The sequence below is a fragment of the Aythya ferina genome, assembly GCF_964211825.1.
Source record: "Aythya ferina genome assembly, chromosome: 18".
NCBI classification, from domain to species: Eukaryota; Metazoa; Chordata; class Aves; order Anseriformes; family Anatidae; genus Aythya; species Aythya ferina.
In genome coordinates, this window is record NC_140317.1 from 9,454,492 (window position 1) to 9,478,367 (window position 23,876).

The 23,876-nt window shown below is 55.1% G+C and overlaps 2 protein-coding genes and 1 long non-coding RNA gene across 4 annotated transcripts in view; 2 read left to right on the forward strand and 1 right to left on the reverse strand.

Annotated features, from left to right (window-relative positions):
* The first annotated feature begins 105 nt into the window (after positions 1–105).
* LOC311420920 lies at positions 106–2,285 on the forward strand. Its single transcript, XR_014684618.1, has 3 exons — positions 106–742; positions 948–1,022; positions 1,164–2,285. It is a non-coding gene; the product is annotated as an uncharacterized lncRNA (long non-coding RNA).
* The window catches only part of ACSF2 (acyl-CoA synthetase family member 2), a 39,521-nt gene continuing 17,283 nt past the window's right edge, over positions 1,639–23,876 (reverse strand). For both annotated transcript variants that reach the window (XM_084492294.1, XM_084492293.1), the window contains exons 10-16: positions 22,862–22,938; positions 4,995–5,102; positions 4,718–4,869; positions 4,067–4,208; positions 2,678–2,788; positions 2,391–2,459; positions 1,639–2,305 (exon numbers count right to left, since the gene is read on the reverse strand). In XM_084492294.1, coding sequence (XP_084348420.1) covers positions 2,255–2,305; positions 2,391–2,459; positions 2,678–2,788; positions 4,067–4,208; positions 4,718–4,869; positions 4,995–5,102; positions 22,862–22,938 — 710 coding nt within the window. In that variant the 3' untranslated portion in view covers positions 1,639–2,254. The remainder of the gene's footprint in view (positions 2,306–2,390; positions 2,460–2,677; positions 2,789–4,066; positions 4,209–4,717; positions 4,870–4,994; positions 5,103–22,861; positions 22,939–23,876) is intronic.
* CHAD (chondroadherin) lies at positions 12,999–21,587 on the forward strand. Its single transcript, XM_084492297.1, is given in 5 exon segments — positions 12,999–13,486; positions 13,489–14,279; positions 18,024–18,187; positions 18,390–18,535; positions 20,641–21,587. Coding segments are annotated over 4 exon segments (1,188 nt in total). The 5' UTR covers positions 12,999–13,395; the 3' UTR covers positions 18,532–18,535; positions 20,641–21,587.

The following is a 23,876-nucleotide window of genomic DNA, read 5'->3' on the forward strand; positions in this document are numbered from 1 at the left end:
GGTGCCGGTGGGAATTTGCTCGGGGAGCTTCATTTCCCCGGTTCTGAGCCCAATTCGGAGTCGCTCCCTGGCTTGAAGCCGGATTCGGAGTCACTCCGGTGTGTTGCGGGGAGCGATGTGCAGTCAGAGTGCCCGCAGCTTCCATCCTCAGCCCCCTGCCCCGCTCGGGAGGAGAAAGCCCCTGGGCAAGGTGCTTGGGCAGCACCCCGAGGTGCACCCACAGCTGGGGGCTGGGTGCCCCGAGGTGGGGCGCGAGGATGCGGCCGCGCCGGGGACCAGGACGATGGGGAGCGGGGAGCGGGGAGCAGGGAGGACGGAGCTGGGTGCCTGCAGCACCCCAGCAGGGAGCTTTGGGGCTCGCGTCTGCCCCATCTGGCCCCACAATCCCACAGCTGCTCCCCGCTGGGTTCCCAGAGGAGGAGGAAGAGGGTTGAACGGGGCCAGGCGTTGCGTTTTCTCCGTTTTGCTATAAATAGAGATGAAAAACGCCCGTGACAAAGGGGAGTTTCGCAAAGGCCACCGCCGCAGATTCCCGTTCCCAGCCTGGGAGCTGGTGTCTCAGTGGCACTGCTGACGCAACCCTCGCCGTGCTGGGAAGAGTCCCCACTGCTGCTGGGGGTTTCCGAGCTCAGCGCCGGTGCTATAAGACGGGCACGGGCTGTGCCCAAGCCCAGGAGCTTTGTGCATGAGCCCAGGCGCTGAGGTTATGCTGCGAGCTGCGGCGGGCAGCCCTTCTCCTCCGGTGAGTATTGGCGGCCGGAGAGCTGTGCTGGGAGAGCAGCTGCCTTGAAAGCCTCCAAGGTGGCTGCGAGACAGGGAAAATGCTCAGGGCAGGGCTCGGGGCTTGTGCTCGCAGAGGGTGCCGCTGCTGGGAGCGGGGATGGGGGTGCTGGGGGGCTGCACCCCCCGTGCTGGCTGTGACCGGCGCTCGGCGCGTCTCTTTGCAGGTCTCCTACCCACACAAGCCAGCGTTGATTCGTAATTCTGTTCATATCAGCAAAGCCCAGGGATCCCAGACTTGGGTGAGTACACGGGGCGCTCCTGGGGACCAGGAGCTTGTGTCAAACAGGCACAGGAGAGATGCCTCTCGGTGAGAGCCGGCCTGTCCTGCACCTGGGTTATCGGGGCCCAGTGCTAACGTTCTTGCCCGCTTTTCTTTTCAGAAAGCAGGCACGAACCAAGGGCTTTTTGTCCGATTGGTCTGCTTCCATGGGTAGAGCCCACAGCCCAGCTTGGAGAGCCAAGACAGAGACCTCGCTGCCACCGCACGTCTCTCCCCGCGCACCGTTTCTCGTCACCCTGCAGGGAGAACGCCAACCTGGAAGGCTCGGAGGCTCGGTCGCTCATCGTCTTTGGGAAGGAAACGGGGGGGAGGCAGGAAAGGAGGCCGGTGAGAGTTGGCAGCGATGGTATCTGCGTCCCAGCTGGGGTGGGACACTTACGGCGGGAGGAGAGGAGCCGCGCTCTTCCACGTCTCGTCTGGGTGTGTCATGGTTGGGAGGAACCAAATAACTCCCGTAAAAACGCTGTCCCAGGTATTCTCTGCTTTGCACTTTTATGGGACAGGAAGTTTGGTATTTCTGTAAAATGCTTTCTGTCTGTCTCGTCCGAAACAATAAAAACATGCAACACCGAATTGATGTTGGAGAAGTTTTATTTGTGGGTCACAAGGCCCCCGCGAGGCCTGGGAACAGGGCTAGCTCTTCCAGCCAGCTGCAGGGAGCTGCTTCCTATGCAAAACCTCTCTCTCTAAAGCCCCTGCCCTAATTTCAAGTTTATCAGGTGTGTTGTTTCACCAGGCAATGTTACATGACCCACGAATCTCAACAGCACCCAAGCAGAGAAGGTACTCACTGTGTGAGGCTGTTGTGACTTAAAATATCAGTAAAAATATCTTACTGACATCTGTTCAGGCCTACAAAGTCCTCTGAAATGGCTGTAGCCAAGCTGCTCGAAGAGACACAAGGTTTTAGAACCTTCACAAGGTCTCACAGTAACAGGACAGGGTTCCAGAAATAAGCATCCCTTCCTCACACCGCAGTATTTCTTTTGGCAGAGAAACAAACCTAACTGGGAAAAAAGAGGCTCTCTGTTTTGTTAACACGGGAGTGCCACCGGGCTGACGGCAGGGAGAGAAGCCCTCCAGCGCTGGTCCTGAGGCACAGGTGAAAAGCAGACAGAAAGCTGGCTGAAGCAAGACTGATTTATCCTTTTTTTTTTTATTTCTTTTTTTTTAAATTCTGCCTGCCTGAGCTCAGAGCTGAAGGTGCTTCTCCATCTGCTCTCTCAACTTGTATTTCTGAACCTGCAAGAAAGCGGAGGTGGAGAGGCTCAGCCAGCAGCCAGCGTGGGAGGCCGTGGCTTCCTCCCTGCCGCAGCCCAACTCTTACCTTGCCCGAGACGGTGAGCGGGTACTGACTGACAAACACGACGTACCGGGGGATCTTGAAATGGGAGATCTGGGGAGAGAAAGCCAGCAGCTACACAACTGCCAGGAACGGCGTGTGCAGCCCGCGCGCTGCTCTAACAGCCGCTGAGCGGTGGCCAGCCTGGATCACCGGCTGCTCCCAAACCCTGCAGATCATTTGCAAAACCATTTGCAAATCCCCAGCTGCTGCTGGGTGTGAAGACCTGGCAGGGAACGGAACAACTGGGCGCGCAGGAGCACAAGACTGACCTTCCCCTTGCAGAAAGCTTTAATGTCTTCCACGGTGCAGCTCTGCCCAGCTCTCACTCGGATGCAGGCACAGATCTCTTCGCCCATCACCAAATCCTTCACGCCAACCACCTGGGAGGGACAGAAGGACGTGAGAACCCTGCAGACATCCCCGTCCTTCCACCTCTGCTGGGCCCACGAGCCCTCACCCCACCATGGGATGCCCGGGCAGGGGCTGGGTGGCTGTACATGGGGCAGTTTGGGCTGCTAGAAATCCCAGCAGAGCTTTCTGCGTGCCTTCAAAGCCTCCCGGAAGGATTTCCTTGCCGTTGGGAGGAGGAAATGTGTCACAGCAGGCACCCAGACGCCAGCACCTTCAGAGTGATAGGAATCAGGGCTGAGTCAGACCCGTAGCAGGGGCCCCATCATCTCTCTTTGTGCCGCTGTTTCCCCAAATGTGAATATGGGGCAATGGGTTTTATGACCAACGAGGAGACTTGAGAGGCTGCTTCAGCCGCCTGCTTTGGGATCTCCAGAAGAAATGGCAGGCAAGGGATGAAGTAGAACGAAGGGATTTTTTGGAACCCTTACAATGGCAGCGTTCAGCCCACCGCTGCCTGACACCGGCACTTCACATCGCTCTGTGCAGGGCTTGGGTTTCCCAAGCTCCATCTCTGAATTTTGCTCACTGTATTTCACCAGAGTCCTACTGTCATCCCCTGCCTGGAACCAGGATCTCGAAATCCTAGAGACACGTCAGTCCTTTTGAGTCCAGAGCGGTGACATAAGGCCCTAGAAACTACATAAACAGGGCTGGTTTGCAACCCATCTGCACGGGGCCTGTTCCAGGGAGAGATGCTAGCCTGGCACAAGCACAACACTTACTAAATAACTGGTTTATTTATGGGGAAACTTGTCTGGCACAAAACCTGGAGGAAAACAATCCCAGCAGATTGGGAGCAGCTGCTCAACGTTGCAAATCATTTCTGTCTTGTGAACGGATAAGACTGAGTCTAACTCCTCTTCTCCAGGGACTCGTTGGAGGAGTCTTTTTTTGATTTAGGAGCTCAGAGTAATTAATTTTCAGTAAAAACTGTCCTCTCAGTCTGCTTTCCAAGTAAGAATTTCAGAGAGCATTATGAAAGCAGACAAGCAGCTTAAAAACCGAAGAATGGCAGTCGTTGCTCCGCAGATGTGAAGCTGTTGCACAAGGAGTTTGCCTGAACTTGTGTGCCCCGCACCACGGAGAGGAAAGACCCAGAAGCTCTGCCTGCCCCTTCCTGTCTGCCAGACAGCATCACGCTAAAGGAGAAGCTGAGAGCAGAGGAAGCAGGCTCAGGCATCTTTGCGCACAGATTTCCCACCGCAGAAACCACTGCTGCTCCCCCTCTCCCGCTCCCTCTCGCTCACCTGCACCTCCTCCACCTTGGGGTGGGTGTGGAGGAACTGCTCGAGTTCTGCTGGGTAGATGTTCTCTCCGCCCCGAATAATCATGTCCTTGCAGCGGCCGATAATCCTGCAGTAGCCGTGCTCGTCCAGGCAGGCGATGTCCCTGCAACGACACCGCAGTCCTCACCCTACCCCAGAGAGCTGGAACAATGACTGGGACGCCCAGCCAGCCTGCTGGGGGGGTCAGGTCTGATTATTTGGAGGGTACCGGGTGAGAAGCCACCTGAACACGTGGAATAAACTCCTGCAGAGCTCAGAGAGCTCCTGCTACAACCTCCAGTCATTGGCAGCGTCTCCACAAACACCCGGGCTCACGGGGAGGACACTCCCGCTGCTGCCGTCCTCATCCCTGCTGCACGAACCCCAACCCTTCCCCTCCTGGAGGGAGCACCACCACACAAAGCGTGTCCCAGCCTCCAGGAGCAGCTTGCGCTGAGGTGCTGGAAGCTCTTCTGAAGTTTCACGGCAAGGAACCAACAGATCAAAGCCCTAAATCTGCTCAGGTTTCCCCACTTTGGAAGTCCCTACCAAACCCTTCGCGTGCGCCTCGATCCCCATCCAGCGCCACCTTGCAGGACGGCCTCAGAAGGGCAAGTTTTCTTGCAGACTCACCCCGTTTTGTACCACTTGTCATCGGAGATGACTTCTCTCGTTCTGTCGGGGTCGTCCCAGTACCCCAGCATGACGCAGTAGCCACGGATCTGAAGCTCCCCGGCGGTGTTCAGAGGCAGGGGCTTCCCCGTTTCTGGATCCTCGATTTTTGCCTACAGAAGGAAGAGAAGCAAGGCCCTCGGGGCGCTGAGCCAGGCGTTGCAGCAGGCATCCCAACGCCAGCACTGGGGCTGCTGCAGACGGAGGACCTGGAGCAGGCGGGGAGGGCCCTGTTCACCTCTGTGTGGGGCATGATGTACCCCACCGTCGCGGTTCTTCTGTCAGTGCTGTCATCGGGGAACCCCATGAAGGTGACCGGGCTGTTCTCTGTGGTCCCGTAGGCAACCTGCGAAGAGGAGAAAAGATGCCTCAAGGGGAAAGGGGGCAGCGCAGCTCCAGGCTTGGGAAAGATGAAGCCAGTGACGACCACACGGGAGGTGGGGGTGGATGGGAAGAGGACATTTTCTTATGTCCAGTTACTTGGAGGCTGGCAGAGCCTGCCCTCCTCTTTTTTTAACCTCTGTATGTCTCCCCGAGCCCTGCCCTGTTTACTCCCTGCCATCTCTGCCAGATACTGAACTTGCCTTTGTGCCCTTGCAGCCGTCTGCTGAAGGTGCTGAGCTCACCTTGCATCTTCTGCAGCTCGGGGCACCTCAGACATCACTTGGGGAAAAGCCTGGAGCCGGCAGCGGGTTCCTGTGGGAAACCACGTGCCCCACCGCACGGCTGGTTGCTCCAGATCCTTTTGTGCAGACATCAGCTCCTGTAACCCTCCTACGGGCATCACGAGGCTGCACGGCGCTCGGTGCAGCTGCATTTACAGATCGAAAGCCTCACAGCAGGACGAAAGCTGCTCGCTGCTAACCCTCCCTCAGCGCTAATCCCAGCGGCAGGCACCGAGTCACCTCGGCTGAAGGTCACTTGTTGGGAGGAAAATTCCAGCTCTTTATGCCCAACTCCGCAGCCCGTTGAGCTCAGCAGCTCGGAGGCGATGGGAGGGAGGGAAGAAGTGCTCTGGGCAGCTCCAGCACCAGGCTGGGACCTCTGCTTCACCTCCAGCTTCTGGAAGCTGCGTGGCAGCAGGGGGATGCACTCTTCTCACCTCTCCAACTCACTCTGTGCGTTATCACCAGTGGCTGCTTGGTCGGGAAAGCATGGCTGGGAAAGGGCTGATGTAGGAGGGTTTGCTCCTTTCCCCTCCATGTCTTCAAAGTGAAATGAGCAGCTCCAATCCACTGACCTGCAGCAGGGCCCTTGCCCTTAGGGCTCCACGTCACACTGGGGGGAGCATTTGGCTCTTTCTGCTCCAGGCTCACGCTGGGCACAGCCTGCCGTAACGTCTGCTGCTCCTGTTTGTCTACACCGGGGTCAGCGTGAATCTGAGCCGATTGGTGGGAGCCTCTTCCTAGCCAGGAATCTGGAGGAGATCGTCTCCAGGGTGCTGCCGGGACCATCTGGTGCAAACTGCTCTGCCAGGAGCCTGGCAGCCCAAGGGGAGCGACTGTAAATAGGCTCCTACCAGACGTAATGATAGCTTAGCAGCCGGGGAGGAAACCTACAGTGTTTAATGCTCAGAAAGGATTTCGCTTCCACCCACTAATAGAAGTCCTGTGGCTGGATCAAATGACTGACGAGACACAAATCCAAGATCTCAAACGCTCATTAAAAAGCCCAATGCCTTTGTTTTTCTGCTTCACTCTGCTGGATGTATCGGGATATCAGCCCCAGGATCCCGGCCAAACCCTGACTCAATCCCTTCTGCCTCCCCAAATCTCTCCAGCCCTGTAATCAGAGGCAGCGGCACGCAGATCCCTCGCAGGGTGCTGCTGCGGGTGCCGGGGCACTTTGGGCTCCGCCAGCTGCTGGCGGTGTGCCCTGCACCGCGGGCACAGCCACACGCTGCGGATCCGTGCCTTGCCCTGTGGCCTGTCCCCATAAACACCCTCGCGCCTTCAAGGCTGGAGGTGGCACGGCTGTGTCACCAGAAACCCCACTGAGGGGTGAGCCCAGGGAAATGGGCACCTCCTGATGCAGCCCAAGGAGCTGTGCGGGTCTGAAACCTCCCCCCTGAGCCCCCAGCTGGGGCTGCTCCCTTGCCTTCTCTGCCAGCAGCTGGGCACCACCACGCTGCTCCTGTGCTCCTGCACTTCTCTCTTCAGAGAGAAGCTCTCCGGATAGCACTTTCCTCATCTGCACACCCTGGATCCAGGCAGAGGCTGAAGCGAGCCCTCCCGGTGGCCCTGCCGTCCTTCCCTCCCCTCGTCGGACGCGTGGCGCTGGCTCCAAGGCCTCCTTCCAGCCCGGCCGCAGCTCGTGTCAGCACGAGATGGACCCAGGCTCCCACAAAACCCCACGCAGCAATTTGAGTTTGGAGAGAGCCACGAAGACTCCGAGTTTTCAAGACCCAAAGGGACACTTAATGCTCATCCAGCCTTGTCATCCCGTGTAATTCAGGCCAGAAAACCTCACCCAGTAATTTCTGCATCAGATCCATAATTTCCACTGGAGCTATATCTAGTGTCAAAGCAAAGCTTTTCGGTGGCAAAGAGCCCGGCTCGGACTCTTGGCTTGGAGAGGAGCTGTGAGAGAACAGAATAGAATTGACTTTAAAGCTTTTTTTTTTTTGCTTTTTTGCTTTTTTTTTTCCTGTTAGGGCTGCAAGTGACCTCCCAACACCCAGCGAGCCGATCAATCCTGCCTTCAGCGATGACAAGGACAGCTCCAGCACAAACTGCTGCCTAACTTGTTCCTCCTGACAAGAGATTCATTCTCCGTGAATCCCAAGTCTCTGTCTAAACTGGGAATAAAAAGAGCGTCTTAACAGGACGGTGTTTTTTAGAGCACATTTCAAAAACATTTCCTGCTAGCGCTGTTTAAACAGCGGCCACTGTGGAACAGGCAAAACAGCCCGAAGAAGGCAGCGTCTAAAAATTAAAACCAAAACCAATCCGACTCCAGTCTCCTTGGCAAACACGCGGACAGCAGGCTGACCTGCTGGGTAGAGAGGGGACCTGAAGACCCTGGGTTTTTCCCAGCTGTGCTGTTAATTTATTGCAGAGCTTGGAACAAGTCTCACCAGCTCCGTGCTCACCAGTTTTCCCAAACCCTCGATGGCAATAAAACCAAACGCTTCCCCTGAGCTCTGCTGTTCCCCAGGGCAGCAAGAACAGGGCAGGTTCAGCACCGCAGCACCCCAGGAGGGGTTACGCCGGGTGGAAGTGGAGGGGAAGGCTCTGCACGAGGACCTGAGGGCGCTGGAGGGGAGCCCTCGGGACCCTCTGGTTCTGCCATCCCCGAGAACGGTTCCAGGCCTCGAACCACCAAAGTACAATGCACAGAGACTGAGCTTTGCTGAAGACAATGCTGGCCTCGGAAAAGAGAGGCAAATTGAGCGTGAAATAATAGGGATTTTCAGACTTCAAAGAGGGTGTAACAAACAGCGGAAAGCAGCCTGACAGCCCGAGATGTGCTACGGGACCTCTGACAAGCTCTCTGAACCCTGCTCGGCGTAACATTTCGGATGGATCTCATTATTCCTAAACCCATGCTGAGTGTTTTGTCTCAGATATCTCCACCAAAGTTAACTGCAGCCCTTCCCTCAGCAGCCAGCTCCAACCTGCTCTCAGCCGAGCAGTGATCTTCATTCACTTGCCCTGAGTTTTGCCGTCCCGGGGGGGTGTTGATCTCATTGCTTTGGAGCTATCCCACCATCCCGGATTGTATTGGAATATTCCTGCACCTTCAGGTCAACTTTGCCACTGCAAAAAACAACTTCTGATCCCATCCAGCCTGTGTCACATCGAGATTTCATTTCCTGCCACAGCAACACTACCATCTTTGTGTCAAAGCACCGGGCCGCAAACAGGCAGGTCTTGTAGGGCGAACCAAGGGTGGCCACCCCGCTGGCATCTCTCCCCACACAAATTGCTGCCAAACAGGCCCAGTTTTGGACGGGGCTTTGAGAGTTCCCAAAAATATCAGGTGCCCAAAGCGCTGGCTTTGTGTCGATGCACGCAATGGCTTTGCCACGGGAGGAGACCACTGCAAAAACGGCAACCCAGCTAGCCTGGGCCAGCTGAAAGCTGGCCTGCTGTGCCTGGCCGGTCACTCCTGTACAAACTGCTCCCTGCGGTCTGCAGTTAAAGCTTCCTCTCTTCTTTCCAGGCTGATCAGAAGTCTCAAGGCTTGCAAGTATCCCAACAGCCCCGCCAGCACTGCAGAAACACCGCCCAGAGGCGACCAGCAAAGGCACGTGCAGGACCTCGGTGTTTTATCGGCAGCTCGAGGGAAGGGGGTGCCAGGGGATGAACTCCCCCTGGTGCTGGGGTGCCACTGCCGTTAGGGAAGTGGAGTAAAAGGAAAAAGAGAGAGGGAACATGAAGAAACAATGCCTTGAAAAGGCAGAAAAGCACTGGTTTGGGGGTGTGTGAATGCTCAGAGCCGCTGGAGGAGGAAACTGGTCCCAAAACCTCGGTGTGGGGGGAACAGACCGCATCGAAGACACAGCTGGAAGCCTGCTGTCCTGTTGTTTCCATGCCGTGTGAGAGGTTACCATTTGAAATGTTCTCACAGCGTGCTCCTACAGCCCGTGCAGCTACTGAAACCAGCAGCTTGTCAGCTCCTCCAGCAGTGAGGTGGGGCGGGACGGGTCCCTCGCTTTGGTCAGGGCCAGGCAGGGACACTGCTGCCGAGCGGAGCTGAATTTCTGTCCTGGGAACAGCGTGGACTCACCACTGGGGAGCATTTGGGAAAGTCAGGAGCCTCGGGGGGCTGATTGGTGGTGGCGTGCTGCTGGAGAGAGCTCCGGTGTCCTTTAGAGTGGGCAGGTGTGCAGAGGAGAGCAGCGCCAGGCAGAGCAGCGACCACCTGAGGATGGCTGGGGCCCTGGGGGGGCACAAAGCACAGCCAGGAGCTTCCCAGGAAAGCCCAGGGCATCGTGCAGTGGTTGATCAGCTGGCAGATCTCCTGCCAAAAAAAGAAAGCCTGGGCCCCAAGGCCAGATGCACTGGTGCCACATGAGGAAGGTGACTGCTACTGATACGCACAGCTAGATCCGGATCCCCTCCGAAGCTGCAGAATCAGGCTAAAGCAAGCAGTGGAATATTTTAACACGGAGGAGTACATGTGCAGCTGTATTTGTATACCAGAGCTGTTCATGCTAACAAAAATAAGGATTAAACATGGAAAAGACCATCTCCAATGTTGTATCAAAACAGCCCTGACCTGCAGCAGCAAAGCAACACCCCAAATCTATATTTATACTGCTTCAAAAACTGTATTTATTTGCTCAGCCCGCAACGCCTCCAAGGAGGAGAGGAGGGGAGCCCAACGTCTGCAAACGACTAGGCACCGGGAGTGTTTGCAGAACTGTTAATCAATTAAGAAAGAGAGGATGGTGAGATAATCCCGCCTCTCCTGCCGTGTCCCAGCAGCACCAGTCCCAGGGGAGCTGCGAGGTACGGGGCTGGCCGGGACCCAGGTCCCTGCGGTCCCCTGCCCCTGCAGAGGGAGGGCTGACACTGCTGCCATTGTCACCAGCAGACTGCAAGCCACCCCCGGGACACGAGAGGGGCGCAGGCGAGCTTTTGAGGATCTCTACGTGTTTGCTGGCCGGCCTGACTCATCCCCCGGTCAACGAAATCCAGCGGGGGAAGGCCAGGCAAAACACAACCAGCTGGGAGCCCAGGGGCCTCTCCGTGCAGCCAGGCGAGGTGCCAGTCGTGGCAGATGCCAACCGGCTCCCGCCGCAGGAATGTGCTCACCGAGGCATGGAAATGAAAAACACGAGGGGGAAGAACTTCCCTTTTATTCACCGTTTGCGCCCGGAGAAAGGGAGCCGCCGGGCAGACACCTTTCCCCCAGTAGCGCTGCCCTGCTGCCACCCCGCAGCAGGACCAAAAATAACACGGCATCCTCCCAGCTCTGCTGTGCTGGTGAGGAGCTCTGCGGGGCAGGGACACCCTCCCACCAGCACAGCATCAGGGCAACTACCTCCCGGCAGCACCACGGGGAAACACAGCGCTTACCTGAGCCCACAGCCTGACCTCTCCAGCCACAATGCGCCTGTCCATGCGGGGAGAGAGGCTCCCTGGCCCCCAGAGCCTGCAAGCTCAACCCTCACGTAGATAAAGGGTGAAAGAAAGGGAAATGTATCCTTGGAGGAAGAAAGAATAGAGCGTGGTTTGAGGTCTCCACGGTTTGGACTCTGAAAGGGGTCTTGTCCTAGGAATACACGTGGGTGGGATGCATTTACGGGTGGGGTTTGCAAGGACCTCACCAGCTTTTAGCTCCCATCTGACCCAGGCTAGCAGAAATCTCTGCAGAGATGGCGACCTGTCAGCCAGTGGATCTTTGCAAGGGGATAAGAAAACCAAGGATCAAACATCAGCTGCGCTCAGGGAGGAAGCTCAGATCCACTTCCTGGCTCCACTGTCCAACAGAAACAGGCTGAACCTTGAATCTCACCAATCAGTTGCTCTTGCACGGCAGAGCTGGGACACAACTTTCAGGAGCTGTTCAACAAATGGTTTCGAGTCAGCCTAAGGCAGTTGGACCTGCTCAGAGAAAAATCAATCAGTAGAAAGAGAATGTTTTAGAGGTGAATTGTTTGCTTTTCTGCTCTTTCACCCAGCTCCCTTTACCAATGGCACACACCGGAGGGGCACGCTCAGTCCTGATCGACCTGGAGCAAAGGAGGAAAATCTGGAGGGGTCCGTGCACTTCTTTCACTGCCTCGAAGTGCTGAAAGCACTCAGAGAGAGATTCCAGCGACCAAAGCACGTGCCCAACTCAGTAGCTACCGAATCAGGCATAAGCAAAAATACTGATCAGCATTATTTTGCTCCAAGAGTTTTAAATTCTGCAGTAACCACAACTAAGCGCTGCAGCAGGTCCCTCCGGCAGGAGCCCTGGGGTCCCACAGTGACAGCACCTCTCGGGGGACGAGGCAGGGAGAATTATTTCATGTTGAAGCAAGCAGCGAGGCCCCAGCTGCTCACCAGCAGGGCGTTGCACGTGGGGACTGACACACACTGGAAGACTGACACAGCCTGGTTTGCACCGAGCTGCCCCGTCCAGCCAATGCCACCTGCCCCACGGGCTCCCCAGCGCCGACATTCCCACCCCAGCAGCCCTCTCTTTCTTCCCCAAATTAATCACGCCGCGAAAACGCTGCTTAACCTGGCAGCTGCTGCCGGAGCTGGGGCTGCCAGGCCCTTTGCATAACGCCTGGAGCATGCTCGGTGGCGCTGCCTCATTCCTCGGCGCAACAATGGAAAAACCCAGAAATCTCGGTGAATAAGCCAGTCTGTGTCCTAAGGCAGCCCTTGGATTTCCTCCCTTTCTTGAGACTGTCTCGCCTCTGCAAAAAGCTCCACTGGGGCTCCGCGGCCAGGCTGAGCAGCAGCGAGCTCAACAAGCTCGCGGTTATGTGCCGGGCTCCCAGCTGTTTGCTACAGCCAGGAACTGGCTGCAAATCAGTTCAAAATGTTCCACTTCCAAACCCCACCCCGCCACTCCTGGATCTCTCCCCTCGCACTCCCAGGAGCGGGTGCTGGGGCTTTTTTTTTTTTTTTTTTTATAACTGCTTTGCTTTGTGTGTCCGTGTCGGGAGAGCGGGGCAGATCCCACGCATCAGCACCCCTCTGCACCACCACGTCTCGCAGCGGCTCCTCCAACACGGCCCCAGTCCCGCTGCAATTCCCTCCTGCAGCTTCTCCATCCCTTTACCCCTGCCCACAGCTTCGTCTGGCGAGCCCTGCCCTGCACCTCACCAGATCAGGCCCGCTGTCAGCACCACCGGCCGGCGTTTCTTCCTTCAGTGTCCCGTCCACCAGCCTGTGCCTCGCCGCCTCCCTGCGGGCTCTGCCTCTGCCCCATCCCTTGCTGGAAGGCAGCGGCCGCTGCTCCCCATTTCCACGTGCTGAGAACCCCCCCTCGTGTCACACTCCACGGGGAAGATGCGGCAATAAATGATAAATGTGCTCCCTTTCCTGACCAAGCTCCTCGGTCAGCCTAGACCTGAAGGTCTTCAACCCAAATTTTGCATCGCAAAAGCACCTCCAGGGCTGGTGACCACAGGCACAGCACCGCCTCTCTCCCCTCTGCTCCGGTCCCTCCTCGAGCAAACTCCTTTGAGATCAGCAAGACAAAATCCTCCAGGACCCTTCCTCTGTGATAACAGATAAAGGTGCTTCTCCCCCAAAAAAGCGCTTTTCCCCAAACTAGCCTAGGCTAAAACACAGCCTGGGAGCCTGCTGAAAGCTTCAGCACCTACGGCCACCCAGGTGACTGCGAAGAGCAGCAGCGCTCCTCGCTGCACACCCTCGGGCTGCCGCTCAAGAGGAACAGGTCGCTTTTTCCCCTGCTGATAGATCTGGGCCCCACTTGGCTCAGCAGGGACCAGGGGTTCCCCACAGAGCAGGTTTGCTGCCCGTTTGCCTCCCTGCTGCAAAAACCACCCCTGCACGGTGACTGCTGCAGCGGAGCCCGGCAGCGCCGAGGACATTCCAGCGCCTGGTGCCAAGGGGTTAAGCTCGCAGTAAGTTCCCAAAGCCACTTGCTTCCAACTGGCTGCTGCCTGCGGTTTGTGGGAAGGGATTTTGCTTTTTAATAACGTTATAAATAGGGCTGTGTTCGGCATGCTGCAAACCCAGCCACTCTCTCTCTCTCTCCCACCCATCTCCCTCCTCCTCCTCCTCCTCCTCCTGCTGCTGCTTCCCATCCCGCCGCACCGATTCCTGAGCTGAGCATGGCTCGGTCGGGCTTCTTCCTCGGAGTCCTCCTGGCGTGTCTCGCCTGCAGCGTGCAGGCGTGTCCCCCGAGCTGCCACTGTCACGGCGGAGACCTGCAGCACGTCATCTGCGACAACGCTGGCTTGAAGAAGATCCCCAAGGTGCCCGAGCAAACGCGGCTGCTCAACCTGCAGAAGAATAATTTCCCCGTGCTGCCCACCAACGGGTTCCGGGACATGAAGAAGTTGGTGTCCCTTCACCTCCAGGGCTCGCGGATCAAGGAGATCTCGACGGGAGCCTTCAGGGGGCTCAAGAGCCTGGTCTACCTCTATCTCACCGACAACCAGATCAGTGTCATAAAGCCAGGAGCCTTTGATGACCTGTCTGAGCTCACCTACCTGTACCTGGACCAGAATAAGATCCCCGACTTATCCAAAGGGATTCTCTCCCCTCTCGTCAACCTCTTTATCCTGCACCTAGGCAGCAATAAAATCCAGGAGCTGAAGCCAGGGGTCTTCAGCGGTGCTAAAGACCTGCGCTGGCTCTTCCTCTCTGACAACTCCCTCACCAGCCTCGTGCCCGGGGCCCTGGAGGACGTGGAAAACCTCGCTGTGCTGCACCTGGACAAGAACCAGCTGAGCAGCTACCCCGTGAACGCCATGAGCAAGCTGCGGGTGCTGGAGGAGCTGAAGCTTTCTCACAACCCCATCGAGGTCATTCCCGACAACGCCTTCCAGTCCTTCGGGCGGTACCTGCAGACTCTCAACCTGGACAACATGAAACTGAAAAAGGTGAGTCCTTTCTCTTTCCCTTTGCTCCGGATGGGAAGCACGGGGCTCGATTCTCTTCTTTCCAAAGCTCTCAGTTCGTTGTCCCTCCCCTGGTTTGCAGAGGAGAGGGGGGGATCCGGGCCTACAGACAGCGAGGCACAGCTGAAAAAATCCCTCACCCAGCCCAAGCGAGGGATGAGAGATGCACCCCGCCCTTTTGGTGGGGTGTTTGATGCAAACCCAAACGATCCGGGGCTGATCAAACTCCTTGGAAAGGCAGCACATTCCCTCCTGAGCTGGAGCTCACACCACTCATTGGGAAAGTATTCGGGGTGCTCCAGGACAATCGGCAGCCTTCCAGCATCCCGGACCGGGGCATGGGATGAGAGCCAAGCATCCGCCTTGCACACGAGGGGCTGAAGGGCTCTGCCACCTTGCAGAGCCGAGCTGCCTGGCCTCCTTCGTTCAGCCGGGTGCCCGCTGCTGGCTGCGAGGGGGAGATTCCTCAGGAGGGGCCACGAGCAGAAGCTCTGTGCTCACGCCTTGCAGACAGGTAGACCTGAACCTTCACCTTCACCTCCCCCCTGCCTCCCAGCCTTACACGTTATAAAGAGAGGTTTGTTTATTGATGCTCTCTCTCAGAAGCAACTCTCGCAGCACCTCACAAAGGGGCCCTGTTCCCACTAGGGAGGAGGAGGGACATTCAGGTATCCCGGCAAAACAACCCCCTTCTTCTTCTTCTGTGAGGAAGCACGACCCAAAGTCAGGAGCATCGCACTCAGGGAACTGCTGGCACGGGGATCTCTGAAATGCCAGGCAGCAGGGCAAGAACAGAGAGGAGCACAGTGCAGGAAGAGCAGCACCCTACAGCCTAGGTGCACCTTGTGAGGCTGGAAAGGGAGGGAGCCTCCGTGGGAGGAGAGCAGTTCTCCCTGGGAGGATGCTTGGCCAAGAAGCCCAAAGACAAAGAGCAGCCGGGTGAGGCAGGGCAGCACTTCACAGCACAGCAACAGCCACTGCGTGCAGAAAGATGGGATGAAATAGGGAACTTCTTGGCAACAAAGGGCAGCCCAAAGGGTCTCGGGGGGTGAGGACATCACCTGTAAGTCAAAGAACAAACCCACCGAGAGTACCACAGAGCACAGCAGTCAATACCATCAGTATTTGAGCCCTTGCCCACTCCCAGCACTAACCTCTCCAGGAGGGGAGTGACCAACCCCAAACCCAACCCGCTGACCTCCCTGGGGGCCACACTACACACGCTGTCACACCGCTTTCGTAGGCTCCGTTTCCAGGCAGTCCCATCACGCACAAGCCAGAAGTTGCAGCACTGATGTCCCACCAGCTGTACGGGCACCAGGGTCCCGAGTTTGGTGTTGAAGAAATCTGACTAACTCAGGGTGCTGGGGTGCTCCAGAGAATCAAGTGCCCTTGGTTCCATCCAAAAGCATCAGAAAAACTTAAAGTCTATGAATCTTGTCTTGTGTAGCAATGACCTAGTCAGTTAGAAGACCACCTACAATATTCAGATAAGGACAGATCAAGGAACTGCTCTGGTGTCTGTCATTCCTTATTCAGGATGCCTTCGAGATTCCTAGCTAGACAAACACGATCTGCTCTTTGATGGTGTCTGCAGCTTCTATGAAGTCAAGGAAAATACCTTTCTTTCTGAATCTTCTAACCCAAAGCACGATCCCAGATCACAACAGAGCTTGAGGGACTCAAGACACAATTATGCAACAGCCAAAAAAGAGCTGGAAAAGGTTCTGACACCTCAAAGAAATTGCAGAGGTTTGCAGACAGATTTATAAGGGCTGGCCAGAAAGCAAGGTTTAACAATTCTAGCCAGCAAGGAAGACTTTTTTTTCAGTGACCACCTGGGGACAGGGCTCTTTTGCAGCCAGCTGCCTCCTTTCCTCCCCAATGTCCTGATAAGACACCAGTTTACTGGATCAACGCTTACCAGTGGTGGCCACTGCAGCTTCTGGGCTTTTTTTTTTTTTTCCCCTCCAGGAAAACAAAGTCCCCGTGCCAGCTCTGAGCTTCCTCCTCAAAACTTCAGCAGACCTCATATCCAAATGGCCCACATGCAAACTCTGCAGACACCTAATAGCAGACATCTAATCACAGGGGCCACGTGACCTAGGAAATCACTTTAAGTGCTGCTGACGTCTGAACTGCAGTTCTTTTTCCTTCATAAAAATATCACCCTTAGCTTTTCCTTGTGTGGTTGCGAAGTTTTAGAGCTGACCAAGCGCAAAACCATTCCACGTGACAGTCACAGCCTCTGTGGCACTTGAGCAGAGCAAGGATGGCCCTCGGGCTGCTTTGCAGCTCTACAAGCACAGAATTCCCTTTCCCCTGTCACCTGGGGGCTGCAAAAGGCATCACAACAGCAATCCTCCACTCAGGTCACGGGAAATTCACCAGTTTCTCACAAACGCCCCTCTGGCAGGAAGCACAGCAGCTGTTACCTGCAGGTACTGCCTCTTCTCATGGGGCTGGGAGACGAAGAAGAGGCTGAGATGGAGCCCTGCTGGCCAACCCAGCACGCAGCCGGGGCAGGCAGGTTAGCACCCTGCTGCACAGCATGTCAGCATCTCACCATCAGCACCATAAAACCCACCACCACCAGCCCAGCTTTGGCCCCAACAGCTCCAGCACTTTGGGATTCTCTTAGCTAAGCTCCAAACCTATCCAACGCTGCTTAATTTGGAAGATCGCTGGAGCTCACGGCTCAAAATAGCACCTTTCCCTCTGACGAGCTTTGCAGCTTGGAGAGCCTGAACACACCCTGGTGGTCCTGTCTGAAGCGTGATTGGAAGCACAGGTCCTCGACTCGGAGGGTTTCTGGTAGGCCTGGCGAATCTCCTCCCTGCATTTTTGAGAAAGCTTTTCCCTGTTTTGAGGCAGAGGGAGGAATGGCTCGTCGTGGCCAAGGTCGTGTGTCAACAACTCCATCTCCAATTCATCACCTCCAAGAAAGCCTGTGTTGATGGGTTGGCTTTCAAGAAGAAACTTTCCAACCCGAGTAACCATTGGCTGCGAAAACCAAAAACAAACCCAGAAATGAGGCCTGAAGGAAAAGAGAGGAGAAGGCTGCAAAGCTGGGGCCACAGCCACGCCAAGCTTCAGCAGGGGAAGCCCTCCCTTAAAGGCTACCCATTAATCAAGAGAAGGCAGGTCTTGCAGCATCCCTTGCAAAAACCTACTAGAAATGAGAAAAAAAAATAATGGAGGAGGTTGAGGTGCTGGAAACCTGCCTCTGTTTCTGCACTGCTCCGATGCCAAGTGTAACTTTCCACTCGGAGCCCTTGGGCACTGCCAAAGTCTACAGGCCCCTCAGACGCCACAAACACTCCCTCCTTCAGCCGTTCCAGGACAGGGCAGGCACCAGGCGGGTTTCCAGCCTTGGAAAGGAATAGACCCAGAAAATACCTTCTTTTAGAATGGAGAAGGATGGCTCGAGAATTAGAGAGGACTGGCAGACTCTGCTCGATTTAGGGGTGTAGCTGCAAAGGCAATCCTGCATGGATTTGGGATGCAGCTTTCTTCAGGTAGGAGACTGTCCAGGAACCCCCCAGCACAACACCTCTCCCGTAGCTTTGTAGAGCTTCCAGCGAGCCAGGACTCTCCCCTCCCCTCCTACACTTGCTCTCTGCACACTTATGCCACTGAAAATCCTGAATGGAAGCACTCGAGGACCCGGGAAAACATCTCCCCTCCTCTCACTCAGCGCCGCTCAGAGTAAACCTCTGTGCTTAGTTTGCAGACAACGCGTTTGCTGGCGTGACCGTTCTGAAGACGGCTCACCTCGAGAACAACCGGCTCACCCAGCTGCCCCGCAACTTCCCCTTCGACAAGCTGGAGACCCTGACGCTCTCCAGGAACGCCTGGCACTGCACCTGCCAGCTGGCACATCTGCGCAAGTACGGCACCGCTCGCCTCCTCCCTCCCCTAACTCCTCAGGCTCTCCCCAGGCTGTGCCGGGCAGGAGGGGATTGCTGAAGGCTGCCACCAGCCCGGCAGCTCTCCCCAGCCTGCCACGTGTGTGTGTGTGTGGTGTGAGCAGTGCCCTCAGTGTGCCATGCCTCTAGTAAGCTCCCTGTGTTCTTCCTCCTCGTGTCCCAGGTGGCTGAAGGGCAACCGTACCCGCACGGAGGACACGTGCTCCACGCCCGCGCAGTACCGGGGGCAGTCCATCCGAGACACCCCTGCCCTGCGTGCCTGCAAGCTGCCCACCAAGAGGTCCAGGAAGGGAAGCCGTCATTAAGCACGTAAGAGGGCTCCCGGAACCCTTTCTCCTACCTGCAGGGCGTAGGCACGTCTCACACGGGCACGCAGCTAGCCCCAGGGCCACCGGGGTTAGTGGGGTTTTTGACTTAGATGGCAATAACGCTGAGATTTGCCTCAAAACTCACCTGCTGGCGCTGCGCTCAGAGCTGCTCCATCTCCTGGGAGGCGCTGGACTCCACACGCTCTCAGAGCAGGGAACGTGCCTGGAGCAGCAGGGAGGGAGTCAAGCCCATAAAGCAAACACCGAGCTAAGGACAGGCCTGGGGCAGCAAGTGAGGGTGAAACCTGTAATTAGGTGTCAGATGAAGGGTGGATTTAGCCCACTTCCAGCCCTGAGACGGGATAATACACACCTTACCTCCCCAACTGAGTGGGGATGCTCAGCCTTTTGCCCCAGTGAAGGTGCTCCCAGGTCTGGTTCAAAAGCAAGACGAGGCTGGGAAATCTGGCCCCAGGCTGCCCAGCCCACGTCTTCCGTAGGAAAACAAATATCTTCCAGGAGGAGCAGCTCCCAGCCCAGCACCTGCCTTTTAACAACTCCTGGTCCATCCAAGCCACTCAGGCATTCATAAACAAAGGCTGGTGCCTTCAAATGAAGGTCCCAGAATAGGGAGGAGCGTGACGGTAAATACCCGTTGAATAAGGTGTGCTGGGCCAGAGGGTGGTTCAGGAGACGGGGCTGCCTTCCCTTTGAGCAGCGAGCTGCTGACATCTACCAATGCAAACACAAACCGTGAAAAAGTAGCACACAAACACCTCTAACAACTGGAAAGTGCTAAGCATTCAGTTCAGAGCACGGAGCCGCAAGAAAGCCACAACTGTCATCACTCCACCCTGAGCATTTTTCTTTTCCCCATCCTGGGACGAGATTTGGAGCTTGGATGGATTCCAAAGGACTTTGGATGAGCCTGCAAATTCGTAAGCTTTTGGGAAAGGAAGGGAGCTTTGCCTATTTGTTAAGTAAAGTACAGTGACCCTGCTCTGCACTGTAGGAACAAGAGCTGTCGCTGTGCCCTCTCACATAGGAAAGGACCAGGCAGGAGCCCAAGGCCCAGGTATGGCCGTTTGGTCACCGAGGAGGTGTGTGACAGAATGGAGAAGGTAAATTTATGACCAAAATGTCAGGGATGGTTCCAGCGGCTCCGAGCCGTCCTGAAGTGATTATTTATCTTGTAGTGCCAGAGGCTTTATGGATCAGACATGGAAATACCAGGCGTTCCATATAGGGCGGGTAAAGTTCCACACTAAAGATGGAAAAACTTCAGTTTCCTAAACCACAATGCTTAAATGTGTGCTATTCACAGACCTGGCCCTTCTTAACCTTCTCTCCCTGTCTGAACTCAATTTCAGTTCACTCCTCTATGAGGAGAGTAAGAAAACCATAACAATACCTGGCTTTCCTATAGCAGCTTTTACCCAGCAAGTTCAGGAGCATTAGTGAAATGAAAACCTATTTATTGCGGTCTTGCAGAAGACAAAGCTCGGTGCCCTCGGGTGTGAGTGCCAAAATGCAAGCACACAGACCCAGTTCAGTGCAGTGACACAATTTTCAGGAGCATGAAGCAACTCCGACCTCACCGTGCACCTCCTGAGAGCCAGGCAGCTTTCTCAGCTGGGTTCTACAGGCACAGGTACACGTTTCAGAGCTGAACGGTGACTTGGGTCACTGCACAGGAACCACGTTTCAGAGGAAAGGCTGTTTGGCATTTTCGAAAAACTCTGCCTGCTCTGGAGTTTCAGAACTGGGGCACCAAAACAATTCACTCCTCCTGAACTCCCTTGTTAATCTTATTTCACTGCTCTCGGGTTTCTTCCTTTACAAAGGAAGCGCTCGCTGGCTGCGAACACTTTGGGTCAGATATTCAGGAGGCAGATAACCAGTTGGCAGAAGAGGCTGGAGACAGGACTAACACATCTCCTCTGTGGTGGGAACTTGTTACGGCCTCTTGACCCCTAATTCTTCACTTTCAATTATGGGCTTCACTCACTCACTGAGCATAAAAACAAACAAAATCTCGAAGTTTATTTATGTGCTTAGAAATGCCCTTAACCATGTGGACTTCTTTTTCTTTTTTTTTCCCCCTAGCAGGCCCTGGTATGGCCTGTCCTGGCGACCGGTCACTCCAACCACCAGAAAACTACTGACTTCCGAGTCCTTCCTTAAGCTTCTCCTACCTATCAGGAAACATATCTGATATATCCCAACACCTCCAGCCTCCTCCGAATCCCCGCTTCTCTGCTGCTCGCAGGATGGAATCCACCTTCTCAAGCTTTTCCGACATCTATGTATTTTAAAAGAGGCATTTTTAAAACCTAAACTATGCATGAGCATACTAAGACAAGCTAAGCTAGATCCTGCCGGTAAAACACAGTCATCTTCCCCCGAGGCAAGGTAACCACAGCCCTGATCAATCACTTTGTTTTGATTGATCCTACAAGCAAGTAGGAAGGCAGAAGCGTTCTCCCCCAGCTGCTTGATCAGGAAAATTGGGCTCAAGCCATGCAAAAAGACTCCTCTGCCTACCCCCGGAGGGGATCCCTGCAGGCCAGGGCTGAGGATGATAGGGGAAGCGATGCCCAGAGCTGCCCTTTTGCTACGAAAGGCAGCGATTTCCCTAAGTCAGGCAGAAATCTTGAAGCGAAGCAGTACTGGGAAAGGCTGAAACTGAAGCAAGCTGAGACTGGATTCCCTCCCACCCTGTGGGGTCTCCCAAGGTACACGCATGTCCCAGGGGAGAAGGTGTGCACCGTGCTCCAGCACCCCTCCTCCTCTCCCTGCCCGTACTCCAGAGGATCTAGCAGGACACCAGGATGACTGTGGTTTATTGTCACGGCTATCACAATGCCACAGTTGCAACTTAACTGTGTTTTTTAATCCTAAAGAGTTATATAAATATATGTATATTTATTCCTCTGTAACTGAGTGTAAATGACCTTTAAGAGGATGGAATCTCCTCCGTTTCCTACATAGAAATCAAATTGTATATTTTCTTATGTACATCTTCTGTATAAAGCTCTTGCTGCAAAGATGAATTTGCCCAGTCTCCCGGTGTCTGTCTGAGGGCTCAGAAGTAACACGAGGCTGTTGGTACAAATATAGACTTAATCCTCTTTATCCTACAGGCACAGTGACTGTTTGGGAGAGGAGGGCTTTATAATTTTTCTTTCTACAAAGCAGGAACAGGTGACACCTAACGAGTCCCAGGCGGCTGTAGTAATGTCTGAAAGTATTTTGGGAAGCTGAACTCTGGCCTACTATAAAAATAGGTGGCTGTCATCTGACAGAGTCCAGGGGATGGCACCGGCTGGTGTTTTCAGCTCAGCATTAAGAGCTTCACATCCAGGAAAAAACTCTGGCTGCCTCTGAGACAGCGCCAGGACGGGTGCCCTGGCCGCTCCCGGTTCACCCCCGAGCACACAGCCATGCCTACGAGGCTGCTGGTGCTGGCGAGGGCCGGATTTGCCAACAACAACAGCCTAATCTGACGCCAAGCCCCACGTGTTCAGCCACCACAACAGAATCCTTCCTCAGCGCTGGCAAGTGGTGTGGCACTGAGGCAGAATTTGTTTCCTTTAAAGCAAAACAGAAAAGCTCTTTTTTTTGGCTCAGCCATTCGCTCGCAGGCTGCAGCATTTCCCAGCACCTCAGAAAGCCATCACCCCGCGTGCCAGGGCCCCTTTGCTGGCGGCCTGTCCCCTCCCCATGCAGGACACGCTGGTGCTCCTGTACAGGCCCGTGGGTGCGTGGCCATGCAGTGGCCCAGAAGCACGTCCTCCCACACGTGCTGCAGTCCTGGCAGGGCAGTGCCTGCTGCCGCGTGTCTGCATCGTTCCCTTCCCACCTTCAGCCTCCCAATCGCGCGGCGTGCGTGAGGTTTTATAGCTGCATCCAGCCCCAGTGGGGAAAGAAACCCGACAGCTCCGCAGCAAGACGAACGCATGCGGCCACCCCCAGCAATACAAACCAGAACCGCCTCTCCCCAAACCATTCATCCTTGCGGCATGTACGAGGAGACACGAGGGTTTATAAACTTTGAAATACACCAGCAGCAGCTGAGCTGATGACACTAAACGAAGCGTCTCTTCTTACAAGGCTTCCTCCCCAGGCGCCCCAGCAGTTTGCAGGCAGAATTCCCCTCCTCCCTTCCAGTCCCTCTACATCTTCACTCCTCAGCCCAGCCTCGTGTCCCCGTTCCCATCACACCTGACCCCTGCAGCTCTGGCACAGCTGTCCTGAGGTGCACAAACCCAGAGTCTCACCACAACAACCGACCCTGACAGCTCTGCTCACAGCAACCATGACTCACCACAGTCTCTGGCATGTGCATCTTCGTTAAAATCATCTTCATGATCTCAGGAGGAACGGGGGAACCTGCAATAACTCCTAGAAGAAAGAGGAAAAGATGAGTGTCTTGGAAACCATCTGTTTATTCACAGGAGCAGTCTCTCAGAAGGTTCCGCGCTCCTAGATTTAAAAGCTGGCAAGACCTTTGGGATACACTGGTTCCTGTCAAAATACTTTCTATTTTTAAGGATACAGGTCCTAGTTATTCTAGACGCAAAAGCTGCAGCAAGGCCAGTTTTCCTGAATGAATTAAGGGTTGGCAGAGTTCACTTATTAGGAAAATAAACTCTATAGCACATACCGAGTCCAAGCTGCAGTTCCAGAAAAGGAAAGTTTCAGAGCAGAAAGAGGCATAGATTTTTAGCAGGACAAACACTCCCATAGATCATCTACCACCACAAATACAAAAACCTTTCCTCCTGACTTAAGCAGACCAGCCCTTTTGGGAGAGGGCAGATCACATTTTCACCTGTTCAAATCTCTCCTAGGATGACAGAGCGAAAGAGCAGGGCAATATATAGGCTTTGCTGGAGAACAAGATGAGACAAGCATCATTTTTCACATAACAGGGGCGAATAGATAATCTGCTCTAGGTGTTTCTTTATGCTCCAGCACCATCTCCCCCCTGTGCTGCCATTGCCTCAGAAAGACAGGTGGCATCCCTGTTTCAGCTGTCGTGCTCAGCTATTTCTGAGGCTGTCTGAGATGAGAGATAAAGCTCACGCACACGTTACAACACGTGCTCCAGTATTTATACGAATGACTTTAAAAACAGGCAGGAAACTTTAGGTCAGAGAAAAACACAGAATAGCTCTCGTTTTAGATACTGCACCAGCTTAAAGCACACGAAGTGTCTGCTGCCACACAGCGGTGGTTGGTGATAGAGAGTCGAGCAGTATCAGGCTTCCCAGCTTAGCCCACAGCAGACAAAACAGAAAAGTCCTTCCCTAGACTGCTTTAAGATGAAAGAAGAGTCC